The sequence below is a fragment of the Orycteropus afer genome, unplaced genomic scaffold (assembly GCF_000298275.1).
Source record: "Orycteropus afer afer isolate SDZICR_OR568_19922 unplaced genomic scaffold, OryAfe1.0 scaffold00042, whole genome shotgun sequence".
Taxonomy (NCBI): Eukaryota; Metazoa; Chordata; class Mammalia; order Tubulidentata; family Orycteropodidae; genus Orycteropus; species Orycteropus afer.
This window is the reverse complement of record NW_006921629.1, coordinates 12,395,998-12,409,674: the sequence shown is the minus strand read 5'-3', so window position 1 is coordinate 12,409,674 and position 13,677 is coordinate 12,395,998. Positions and strand designations below refer to the sequence as shown.

At 45.2% G+C, this 13,677-nt stretch overlaps 1 protein-coding gene across 1 annotated transcript; it reads right to left on the bottom strand.

Moving 5' to 3' along the window:
- Window positions 1–2,662: 2,662 nt before the first annotated feature.
- On the bottom strand, window positions 2,663–3,607 carry LOC103194220 (olfactory receptor 1L6-like). The gene has a single exon (XM_007937585.1). The coding sequence runs from the start codon at window positions 3,605–3,607 to the stop codon at window positions 2,663–2,665; it is 945 nt and encodes a 314-aa protein (XP_007935776.1).
- Between the last annotated feature and the right edge of the window lie 10,070 nt (window positions 3,608–13,677).

Here is a 13,677-nt window from a genome sequence, read left to right as displayed (position 1 = left end):
GGGACTTGGCAGGACTCAGGGGAACCTACTGCTGATACGTAAATTTCCCATGCAAGTGACTTGTGAGAACTGGCTGTTTCTCTTGTCAATAAGACTGAAATCCCACTTGCAAATTGCAAAGCTCAACATCATGTTGCTTGCTGGGTTATTCTTGCTCTCTTCCAAGCCATCTTTAAATGTGCTAAGTGTGGAGAGATTTGGGTTCTTATACTGGAGCACAATTTACAGAGCCTTGAACATCCTGCTAGTCTGCACCTGCGAATTTAAATCTGCCTTGAGGCTGCCCTGTGGCTATTTGTGGTGTTTTTGTCCTATTCTCTTGCTTGGCACACAAGAAATCGAAACAGAGAAATTAACAACCCAGGAATGTTGACGTTTTTAGGGAGGCACAAAAGTACTCTGTAGGAACACTTTTTAATTTCAGGTTCCACAAGATTCCCCCTACAATTTGGTTATAAAAAATTAAAGCAATAAAGCAGCAGGCAAAACAGGAAAAACAGCACTCTAAGAAATGGCAATAAAAGCAATCCAAAACAAACTATAGAATTAAAAACAAAACAAAAAAACTCCCTGCCATCGAGTTGATTCTGACTCATAGCAAACCCCTTTGGGTTTCTGAGGCAGTAAATCTTTATGGAAGTAGATTGCCCAGTCTTCCTTCCACGGAGTGGCTGGTGGGTTTGAACCGCCAACTTTCTGGTTAGCAGTCAAATGCCTTAGGCACTATGCCACCAGAGCTCCTTATAGAATAAGTGAATAAAATTATTAAAGGAGATGAAAGAAGGAGTAGAAACCTTTGAGGAAGGCTCAAAGCAAGAGATGAATCTGATTATTCTTAAAATGTCTAGCAGACAGGGACGCTGCAGGGGGCCTGTGGCCTGTACTGACAAAAGAAACACAGCCAGGTTGGTTTTTGAGAAAAGCCTTGTCCTTTTTGACAAGGGACTATTCTCCTCTTGAAAAGCAGCTTTTGGCTCCAGAGTCCTGCTAAGGATTGGATGCCTGATGACACAGGAGGAACTGGGCTTCGTGTGATTCTTTAGCAATACCCCCGAGCATATCATGAAGGCACAAGAAGCTGAGTAAGCAGCTGTCTCACTTCCCAACACGCCTGTTCCACTGGTCTCTTCCTAAACCCACATATGTTGGGGAATTCCCTATGACCATTTGAGAAGAATAAAAATAAACCCGGTTTACAGATGATTTTCTATATTATATTGGCATGAGTCAGAAGGGACTATCTGTATTACAAGCCCACTCAAGAGTGGCCCTGTAGGCCTGTGAGTAGGGAAACCCACTTAGGAAGCAAAACTCCTAGATGGATCTCTCCATTTGTTTTACCTGGAAAGAGGGATGTCCAGTGGTAAAGAATTATTAGGGCTGGCTAATAATTGGTCCAGATGCTCCAGAATTGGAGATAGCAAGATGAAAGCAGTTTGGTGATTTTTTTCTGGAAGACATACACATGGATGGGCCTCTTAGAAATACATGGATTCCTCCTGAGGAGGAATCTACAAGAATGTTCTTTGTGAAATAGTACCAAACGCGGGTCCCTGCCCAGTGTGCAGTCAGGCCAAAACGGTTTATACACAGAGTGATCAAGAGGAAAGAAAATTATTGCAAAGTGGCAATGCAAGGAGGCAGGGGTACCCATACCCAGATCTGACTCCCCAAAACTCCATCAAATTACAGTTTTGTAGGTTTCAGAAGTGAGGGTTATGCATATTCATAAAAATGTTCAGGAATTTGGGCATGAGATGGTTGACGATTGGCTTAAATTTCCTTCGCTTCGGTTTAAAGGGACAGTAGCGTTTTGAGCCAGAGCACTTGTGTACTGGATGAGTTACACCGGCTTCCTGTCATCAGCTGATCGGGCCTTAGGCAGAGGGGAGAGTGTTAGTTCCCAGTAACTTCGTTCTTCTCTGTCCCACTGCACATGTCTGCAGGCCAGAGTTAATTTTCAAGTTGTTTTCTAAGACACATTAACACCTTCATCACCTACCTGTGCCTAAGGAAATAGCAGGAAAGAATGTTTTTTGTTCCATTCAGTTCTTAAGAAACTGAGCTTATTGTATTTACTCATCTGTCTCCAACCGGGGTCAGGGTGGGGAAACAGGTGAGGGTAATTAAGTTTACTTATCTATTCCCACCCCTGGCTCTATCTGTTCTAATTATTTGTTTTAACCAGGGTGGGGGAAATAGTTTTGACTTTACTGGGTTTGAATTCCCCCTTAGAATAGATACTGTTCCACATTCTTGGGGAACACTTTACTCGGTTTCACTTACACTACGGCACATTTAGCAAATCTCTGAAAAATCCTCTTTAGGTCTCCACTGGTTCCTCTCCACTTGGTTGCTGTTGGTTGTACTCTCAAGACTCCTTCTCTGTACTCCCTTCCTCCTTGTTCACTTTCTTACTTTCCAAAGTTTAAAATTATAACCTATTGCAAACATTCAGACAGTACAAAACTAATTTACCCAACTGCTAATGTACCCATCACTTAGACACTTTGAAATTTGCTCCTGATCTCACTTTTTATTTAGCAAGAGATAAGATACCAAACCAACAAAATTGATTTGTTCTGGGAAGCTAAAAAGAGAAAAATAAAGCACTTTTGTAATCGTTATTATCATGGAAATGCCAGTGAATCCAGATCTGCCCTCATAACTCCTGAGGTGTGGCTCTCTGTCCGAAGCCCCTTTTTAGGGCGCCCTTGACCTCTTTGTTACGAAGGCTGTAGATAAAAGGGTTTAAGGTCGGTGTCACCACGGCATAGAGCACGCTGGCTAGGCGGTCATAGCGGGCTGAGTAGGCAGACGACGGTCGGAAATAGACCGAGAGAACAGAGCCGAAGAAGAGCGACACCACCACGAAGTGGGCCCCGCAGGTGGAGAAGGCGCGGCGCCGTCCTCCAGCCGATCGCACGCCGAGCACTGCGGCAAGGATGCGGGCATAGGAGAGGGACACGAGGAGCAGCGGGGTTAGCACCACGGCCAGGCCTTCGGAGAAGATGGCAGTCTCCGCCGCGAATGTATCCGAGGTTGCCAAGCTCAGCATCACTGTCATGTCACAGAAGAAATGGCGCACGGGGGCGCAGGCGGGGTAAGAGAGCTCGGAGATGAGCAGCGTGTGGAGCAGTGAGTGGAAGTGGGCTACCCCCCAGGACGCCCCCACCAGGGACGCACAGCGGCCCGACGTCATGACGGCGCCGTAGTGCAGCGGGCGGCACACCGCCACCGCGCGGTCGTATGACATAGCTGCTAGCAGGTAGCTCTCGGTGATGCCCAAAGCCACGAAGAAGTACATCTGGGCAAAGCATCCCTGGAAGGAGACGACCTGCACTGGGTGGAGCAGGCCGATCAGCAGTCTGGGGACCGTGACGGTGGTAAAGCAGACATCCACGAGGCTCAGGTGACCCAAGAAGTAATACATGGGAGAGCGGAGAGCCACATCGGATCTTACCACCACCACCATGCTCAGGTTGCCCAGGGCGTTGAGCAGGTAGATGCCAAGGAAGAACAGGAACAACAGCGGGTGGGAGTCTGACCCGTCCATGAGGCCAAGGAGGAGGAACCCTGGGGCAGATGTGAGGTTGACCAGAGCCATGGAATGCCCCGACTGGTGGGAGTGCTGAGGGGAGCGACGAGGCAGGAGGCCTAAATGCTGGGAGCTTTGGATAAACTTCCTGAGATATTATGGCTCCATGTGAAAAATGGTTAAAAAAAAATTTCTTGTTAAAATAATTTGAAAACTACAGTTCCTCATACTATAATTGTAATTTTGTAGATGAAGAAACGGAATCTCAGAAGACCACTGTCTAGGTTAGTAGACAAGGGCTCAAGCTTTGGAGTAGATCAGACCTGATTTTGAGTCCTGGCTCTGCAGTCCAGATGGTGTGAGCTTTCTGAACCTCAGTTTCTTCTTTACATGAGGAAAATATGAGTAGCTACTCTTGTAGTTGGTTGTGAGGATAAAGTGGATAAGAAATTTTAAACACTTAACATGAGCTCTGGTGGCCTAGTGCCTGAGGCATTAGACTGCTAACCAGAAGGCTGGCAGTTCAAACCCACCAGCCACTCTTCGGAAGGAAAGTTGGGCAATTTACTTCTGTAGTGATACCTCCTGGGAAACTAAGGAGGGGTCACTATGAGTCAGATCCGACTGAACGACAGTGAGTTTGGTTTTGGGTTTAGTCAAACAATTAGGGGCAGAGCTGCGACTGAGACCCAGACCTTCTGAATACCAGTCTAATTTTCTTCACAAAACACCTTACTGAATTTACTACTAGATTATTCAGCACATGCTATACAGATAGTAAATATTTTAGGCTCATGGGCCAGAAAGTCTCTGTTGTAATGACTCAACTCTGCCATCATAGCATGAAAGCAGCCATAGACAATATATAAATGAATGACCATGGCTGTGTTCCAATAAAACTTTATTTGTAAAAACAAGGCCAAAATCCACTTGGCATCTAGATTTGGCCTGAAGGCTGTACTTTGCTGACCTCTGTAGTAAATACAGAGTGAGTAATAGAGTGATGAACAATCTCAGCTCCTGCCCTCAAACATCTGGACCTGCAGCTGCTTGCAGAGTATTATGTCCTTTACTCATCTTATGAGCCAAGGGAGTGCCACCCCCTTTCTGGAGGAGTTTTGGCAGAATTCAAAGAAGGTGTGGAATTTGAACTGGGTCTTGGAGAATGAATAGAGGTTCAGCAAAAAGACATGGCATGGTGGGAAAAGGGGAGGACATTTCACACAGGTGGAAGAGATTGCTGGGGTTGTAGCAAAGAAGACGTGGAGTGAAGAGGGTGAGACATTTGCATATAACCTGGACACAAGTTTCGTCCTTGCTCTGACCACAGAGGTCACCAGAGGCATGGGGATGAGAAAGACATTTCACACAGGAGGGGAATGTGGAAGCACAGGAAGGTGCTTGGCGGGTGGAGTCGGGCTAAAATATGATCTGTTCCTCCCTAATGCTGTAAGACAGAATGGAGGCGGGGTAGGACACAAGGCAAGAAGGTAGTCGAGAAATATTGAGGCCTCTCACCTGAAGGCCTGCATGCCAGACCTCAACACTGTCTGCAGTTGTGAGCTGTTCTTCGCCTTGGCCAGAGGTCACCAGTCCTGAGGGCAGATCCACTGTCATCCATCTCAGCCCGGAGACCTAAGCATGTTTCCTGCAGGCTAGGGCAGCAGCTCTAGAGAGTGAGAAACTAGAGCTGTAAGGGCCCTGAGAATTCCTGAACCATTTAATTTTACTGCCGTGCCAATCTCCTTACTGCCCATTGAATATAGTGCAAACATTCAAAGCCTTCCGACATGGCTCCTAGCGTTCTAGTCCAGTGTTAGTCCCCACTGCTTCCATGTGTTCCCCCACCACCACCCCAGCCATGCTGGCCTTGTCACTGTCTCTTTCTTATGCCTTTATCACATGCCTTCCCAGCACATTGCTTCCTGCCTGAAATGTTCTCCCTGCCTCTTCTCAATACCTAGCTCCAGCTCCCCTCCTCCAAGAAGCTCCATCTCCTTTCCTGACTTCTCCAGCCCAAATGTTACCCTCATTTTGAACTTAGCCCTTGTTTGCCTGGTGTTAAAGTGACCTTTTCTTCTATGATGCTCATCTTCCCCACTAGATGATGAACCCTGTAAGGGCAAATATTTAGTTGTCTGTTCCCACCTAACATTAGGCCTGGAATAGACCTTAGTCCTAACACTCCTGGCAAAGTCAGGCAAGGCTCCACAGAGGAGGTGGCATTTAAGTAGGGCCAGCTTAAAGGACAAAGCATTCACTGGGCCGACAGACGGAATAGCATGAACAAAGGAAGTTACAAACAAAACTTCAGGGAAGTTTACTCTTTGAGCTTCATTTTCTTTTCTGTGAAAGTGGGAAAATAATAGATTCTCATAGTTTACTGTGAGGATTAATGAGGTAATAAATAAAAAAGCACTTAGCAAATAGTAGGCACTAGTAAAGGTCAATTTCCTCCCCCACCCAGGCCTCTGAATAGGCCTCTGAATACTGTCGTGATGGGAAGATATGGTGACTGATTTATTTATGTTCTCCCCGAGGCACTAGACATAGAACTGGGTTCCATGGATGCTGAGCTGCTGTTGTTGACTCAGAGCCCTTTCATGAAGCCCGGGTAAGGAAGGTGTCTGCTTTGAAACAGATAGGAAGGAGTTTCTTAAGGTTACAAAATGAGACAGAGATACTTAAGATCTAGAACCAGAAAACCTATCTACCAGGCAGCTCAGGGGAGCTCTGATAGCATAGTGCCTAAGGCACTTGACTGCTAACCGGAAGGCTGGCAGTTCAAACCCACCAGCCACTCCTCTTGTCTTGTCTTGATCATGCCACAAACAGCTGCTTCTTCAACAACAGTTTTTAACCCAAGATGAGCCCTCATCTCCATTTTCTATTCCAAGGACACAATCCCTCTCCTCCCTTCCTCTACTTTACTTGATGCCACACATCTCCCTTCTATAATTTATTGAGCAATCTTAACTGTTGTAACTGCTCTATGAGCACCAGGCAGGAGGGGCATCTAGAAATGGTTAAGGCAAAGAGCTCACCTCCCTATCTTGCTATCAGGCAACTGGCAATGACTCTTAGATGTCTTCTCACCCAACACTAAAGTCGTAAATATGGGAAGCAAGGCCCGGAGAACATTGTCCCTAAAGTCATTCAGCAATTTGGGGACAACGCAATGCAACACAATGCAACGCACTGTCGTAGAGTCGGATCCAACTCATAGCAACCCCTACTTGGGTTTCCGAGGTGGTATCACTACGGAAGTAATTCTAATTTGGGTTTCTGAATCCCACCTATGGTCTCCTCCACTTCCCAATGCTGTCTGCCACACCTTGGCAGTTACTTCGCATTTATTCCTCTCCCTCAGCAGTTTGATTTACCCACCTGTCCTTTTTGCATCGATTATTTCTTTCCCTGAAGCAAATCTTTTGTCTGACAACTTACCTGTGAGCAAAAATACACTCTGCCCTTCACACTGTATGCTCAGAAGCTGATTTGCTTCCAGCGAGGAAGAGAGAAGGTGTGTATGCCCTGGAGGAAAGATTTACCACAGTAGCCCAAAGCAAGGGGAATGGCGCTCAGGATGGGAGCAGAGGGGTCACACACTAGTTAATTAACAAACTCCATGGAGAGGCATGGTGGCCCGCTGCAACTGCTGGCCCCATGAGGACTCCTCAGCCCTCAGCCACCCTGCTTCCTGTCTCTTATCCTACTGGAGACACAATGGGGGAAAGGGACTGAAGGTATCTGGCACCCCAGAATTGAATGGAAACCTCTCAGTGTGGTGACCACTCACGCTGGCCTACTGTGCGCAGAAGATACTATCACTCCTCTGCCCCCTACCAGGGGCCACTAAAGGCTGAGAAGGGCAGGGCTTGTCCAAGATCACACAGTTGGGGGACCATGACCTCTTCTCCCTGGCTGAGTCCACGCCACCATCACCCCTAAAGCTGTGACCTCACTGTGTGATTCATCTGTTCTGGGGTGCTCTACCTACTGGTCTGCTGCGAGGGGAGCAGTGAAGTGGATCTGGAGAACTAGATGCCTAGTCTCCCAGCACAAGTCCCAGAAGTGGTTCCCAGAACTCCAGGCCCACTTTAGCCCCAGAGCTTCCACCTAACCCAGGAGCGAGGGAGGCGAGGAGGGCTGGAGTTGTTGGCAGGTGCGGGTGTCAGGACAGCTGAGACTCACACTCTGTGTGGAGCTGATCTTGATGGACTTCCGGGTAGCTGCCCTCTATCACCCTATGGCCAGACTGGAGAGACCTCAGCCCTGCCCAGCTGGTGGAAAAGCTGGTACCAGAGCTAGATGATTTCTGCTGCTTGCTTCAAAGCCTCTTGACTGTCCTGTCCACCTCAGAAAAGCCACCCTAGTGGATCTGAGGGGCTGACCTAATTTCCCATGCTGAACTGATTTCTCCAGAGGGCAGCCTCTTTCTCATCTGCCCTTCCTCCACCTGGGGTGTAGAACTGATAGCCACATCCCAGAGGATGAACTTCTCCACTTCAGCTACTCTTTTATTTGAAAACATCACGAGGCGTCCATGGGGTGCCTATCTCTGTTGGACTCTGAGGAGTGTCACAGAAGTGCTGGGAAGAACAACATATTCAAGTCCTGATTTGGCCACCAACTCCCTGTAGAACTCTGGGCAAGTCTCTCCCCATCTCTGTGTCTTAGCTTCCTCATCAATGAATTGAGAGGGGGTGAAACTGATGGGGTCTGAGGACCTCTTTTGTGTCTGAGGACATAAATTCTGAGGGCATGCCCTTAATAGTTTATATTCAGGTTGAAGAAAGGAGACTCAGGCACAGATAGTTATAATGCTGGGCTGTCAGTTCCTAGGGACTTAGAATAGGAAGCCCTGTCTGAGGCCTGATGTGTAGGAGTGCTTCTGGAAGGAAATGGGGTTTAAACTGAGGAATATGGAGGACTTGGGCATGTGGGAGAGCAATTCTGGTGAAGACAAGGTATCAGGAACCACAGATTATGCAGAGGGAACTTACCAAAACAACAACAATAAAAAAAAAAAAAAAATTGCCATTGAGTCAATTCCAACTCATAGTGATCCTATAGGGCACAGTAGCACTACCTTCATAGAATTTCCAAGGCTGAAAAGATTTACATTAAAGAAAACATGCAGACGTTAAATGACTTGTTTTATAGTTCATTACTTTTCAAGAGCAAAACCCAAGAAAGACTAACACCCTAATCTAAAGGAGCCCTGTGGGCAACTGCCCCATAGGGTTTCCAAGACAGTAAATCTTTATGGAAGCAGACTGCCTCATCTTTCCCCGCAGAGCAGCTGATGGATTCGAACCACTGACCTTTTGGTTAGCTACTGAGTGCTTTAACCACTGTGCCACCAGAGCTTGATTCTTATTTAGGGAAGTATAAGGATGATGAAATTATAAATTGTATTTATGAATGACAAAAGATCAAAGGTCTAAATGGACTTGTTTGGATTAAGAAAGTTCTCTGGGCTATGAGAATTCTATCACTTGTAAATACACCCTGGACCAAAAATTCTGCATGAGTGTTGCACTTAAGGCAATATTAATGTCTGTGGTCCAGAAGACTTTAAACAAGTTGTTGTTAGTTGTTACTGGGGGCCATGAGGAGGATTTTACCTCATATTTACCCCATGTGGGCAAAGTGGAACTGCTCTCCACAGGATTGTCAAAGCTGCAACCTTTCAGACCTCCAGGCCTGTTTTCCCAGGTGCCTCTGGGCAGTTTAGAACCAGTAGGTGGGTTCCAGCAGCCAACCTTTTGGTTAGTAGTCAAGCACTTAAGTTCACCCAGGAACTTCTCTAAACAAGGCCAACATTTTAGATTATGTAGATCTGCTTCCTAAGCTTCTATTTTAAATAAGAGTTGTGTAAGACTCACCCATGATCACAAAGTAAGAAACATATTGGTATCTCTGGCACTTGTAGCACAAAGCATGCTATCAAATACACCCAGCTCCTCACTTACTGACATGGTTAGGTTCCAAAGGCCAAATTGTTATGCAAAAATTGGTGTTATACAAAAATGGAGGATGATCACATCAAATCATAACATGGAGGATGGCTAACTACTCATTACACAGCTACCAAACCATTGAGAATCATGGCCCAGCCAAGTTGACACATAACTTCAACCATCACAGCTACCATCTTGTTGTTTTGTGCAATCATCCTTTTCACCTCTACCACCGTGCCCAAGGTCCTAGTGAGCATCCAGACCCAGAGCAGGTCCATCTCCTATGCAGGGTGCATGGTTCAGCTCTACTTCTTCTTGACTTTTGGAAACGTAGACCTCTTTCTCTTTACTACAATGGCCTATGTGGCCATCTGCCACCCTTTCCACTGCACAATGATCATGTGCACCCTCATGGTGACTACCTGCTGGACCCTTACCAGTCTTGTTGCCATGACTCACACCTTCCTCATATTCTGACTTTCTTTCTATTCTAAGGAAGCCATTCCTGACTTTTTCTATGATCTGGGACCCCTAATGAAGATATCTTTCTCTGACATGCATTTAATAAGCTTGTGCTCTTGCTCTTGGTTACAGTAATTATCTTAGTTCTTTTATGTCTTACTATTTTCTTTGTTGCGGTTTGATTTGCATATAGTAAAATGCATAGATCAATAATTTGAGTTCGATAAGTTTTAACAAATATATGTATCTGTATTACTATCATCCAAGTCAAATATGGAACATTTCCATCATTCTAGAAAGTTCACATATACCCCTTTCCAGTCATCTCTCACCCTGTGGCAACCACTGATTTCTGTCATCATAGATTACATTTACATGTTCATAAACTTCACATAAATGGAGTCATGCAGTATGTACACTCTTTTGGGATTAGCTTCTTTTGCTCAACATAATATTTTGAGAATAATCGATAGTGTTGCATGTGTCAGTAGTTTAGTCCTTTTATATTGCTGAGTCATATTCCATTGTAAGAACTGATTACTTTTTATAACCCCATTTTCCTGTTGCTTACTATTCCAATGTTCTATTTCTCAGCCTCCTGTGATTAGGTTTGGCCTGTGAGCAGAAGTGTTGGTTGTCACTTCTGGTATGAGGCACTTAGGAGTTTGTATGCCTCCTCCATCCCTCTCTTCTCTGGTGCAGTGACCTTAAGTGGGTTTCAGGATCCAGATGTATACCTCTGCAAACTTGGGTCCTCCGGTAAGTATGGGGTGAAGAGCTCTCTTGCCACGTGGACATATGGCATGAGTGAGAAATAAATTTTGTGTTAATCCACTGGGATTTTGAAGTTAATTTATTACCTCAACATAGCCTGTGTTATCCTGATTAAAACAGTCACAAAATGTGACTAATTCAGTGCTGTGGCACATTCACATATATTTGTCTTTCTCTCCACTAAACAAAAAAATATCTCTCCACCCAGAAAAAGTGAGCTCTGGTGGCATAGTGGTTAAAGTATTTGGCTGCTAACCAAAAGGTTGGTGGTTTGAACCCACCAGCCACTGTTCAGGAGAAAGATGAGGCAGTCCACTTCTAGAAACATTTACAGCCTTGTAAAATCTGATGGCCTGGAAGGAAGGTTGGGCAATCTACTTCCATAGTGATACTGCCTTGGAAACCCAAGGAGGGGTCGGTATGAATCGGATCTGACACCATGGCGGTGGGTTTTGTTTTTTTGGAAATCGAAGGGGGCAAATTCTACTCTGTCTTCCTGGGTTGCTATGAGTTGGAATTGACTTGATAGTAGTAGGTTTGCTTTTCGAAAGACCTGCACTGTCAGATCCAGGTTATTTTTTCCAATTTGCTTCTAGGTTTTATGTTTATCTTTGCTGTAAGCTTTGGGTAGGGGGTATCCCATCAACTTATTTTCTGTGGTGCCCAGCATACCTAACATAAAGCTTGTCACAATAAATATTTCTAGACTGAACTGCCGCTTCCAAAATTTCTCAAGGAGCTTATAACATTCTCCTCTGATGGCCTGGTGAATTGTAGGGACACTGTCTGGAATTTGTCAAGGCCAAAGGAGTACTTTTTTTTCCATTACTTAGATTCTTAGAGAGTCTTATTAAGTCAGAGTTTAGTCTGGGTTTGGCTACTTTCTATTTATTTATTTTTTTAGATTTTACAGAGAAAATCAATTTTCTGTTCAACAGTTCACACACATTTTGTTTCATGTCATTGATTGCAATCCCCTCAAGGTAACATCACTCCTCCTATATACTCCCTGTGTTTCTCATTTCCATTCCTTCTTGTTTCCTAACCCTTCCTGCCTGCTGAACTTTGTCCTTGGACAAATGCTGCCCTTTTGATCTCAGATGGTTGATTGCTCAAAGGAGTGTCCACCTTCCTAGAGTTATTGTTCACCTTATAGACCTGTCTATTGTTTGACTGAAAATTCAGTTACAGGAGTGAGTTCAGTTCCAGGTCTGAAGGGTGACCAAGGGCCATAGTCTTGAGGGTTGTACTAGCCTCTAGCTGACATTCATTCATCCAGCAGTGCTAGAGCAGGTGATGATATTTGCCCAGTGGGTGGGACAGAAAGTGTGGTTGGGCGTGGTTGGATATTCTTTGGTAGGATCATTAGCTCTAAACTGTCTGGTCACCCAATCACCAATGTGGGTGCTGGTGCAGTCCTGGACAAGAGGAGCCAGTTACCTGGTTCCTGCTCCAATTGGAATGCTGCTTGCAATAATTAAAAATGGCTGTGCTGTGCCAGTTAATAATTTATTGCTCCTTGTTCAGTGTTTTCATTCAGTCTCTTCCTCTCATTGGTATTTGATCTATTTCTTTATCATTTTCTTTGAAGCTTTGGGATCCAGGATAGTTATGCATAGCTGTTTCCCTTGTTTTTTCAAGCTCTTGTTGTAGGAGGTCTGGGTAGTGTGTCTGCCTAGTCTGCCATCTTGGACTCAGAACTACTACAGAAAATTTTTACGAAAAAATAATCTCTGTTGAGACACTGCACAAAAATTTTACAGATAGTCATTTTGGCGTTACCCTTTTTGACAGTGTCCCCTGGTGCAGTCTGCCCCCTTGTAGCCTCCTAGTGACACCACTGCTGGTGGGGAAAAGTGGGCTCTGAAACAAGGATAGGACACACAAACAATGCTGAGAGCGCTTGCCTCCTTCAACCCCACATTCTCTGTGAAACTTCCTTTCTGCCTTAGTCAGCCTTACCCTCACCATCATTCCCACTGTTGGGGGAAATCAGCCTTTCCCTGAAGAAAAGTCTTTCATTGATAGCACCTATGCCAAGTGTCTCACAAAATGATGGTGATTCATTCTCACCACCTCCAACATTAGTCCTTAATACAGACCAGATAGCAGGTCAAAGCCTGCTCCTTGTATTCTGAGGAGATAACTTATATTCCAAAAGAGCCACTGATAAAAGTTATGATGGTCATAAAATGAATCACAGGGTACTCCTCCTTCTTCTTCTTTTTTTAAAGCTTATTCTCCAGAAGCCTTTGTGTAATATTGGAGCCTTTCCAAAGCTTCATCTGGATCAGCAAATATTTGCAGGAAAAAAGTGGCTCAAAGTATGCAGAGACTTCCCTGATAAATGACCTTTCCGAACTCTGCTTCAGTGGATTGGTCCACTCCCCAATCTCCACCAGATGCAGCCTGTCAAGCTTGCTAGCTCATTGATGCTTTTAAAATATATTTAAAATATTTCATCTGGACATTTTTAGTTGTCATCAGTGGAAGGTTGGTCTGAATGACATAGTTCTTCATTACAGGAAACTAGAAGTCCCTAGTTCTTCCAAGGATTTGATGATAAGGTCTCAGATGAACTTGCAAAAATCCTGGGGATTTCAAGGAATCAGCTCTGACCTTCTCCCTGGAAGGCCAAAACTATCTATGTTTCCAGTCTATATTGTGGATATTATGCAGCCCAGTGGTTCCCAAAATTCTGGTTCATGGACTGGCTACATCAGTACTGCCTATGCAATCGAGTGGGTTTGTACAGTTGTTGTTGTTGTTAAGTGCCGTCGAGTCGTTTCTGACTCATAGCGACCCCATGCACAGCAGAATGAAACACTGCCCGATCCCTCGCCAGCCCCACAATCCCTGCTATACTTGAGTCCATCATCACAGCCACCGTGTCAATCCATCTTGTTGAAGGCCTCCCCCTCTTTCGCCGACCCTCCA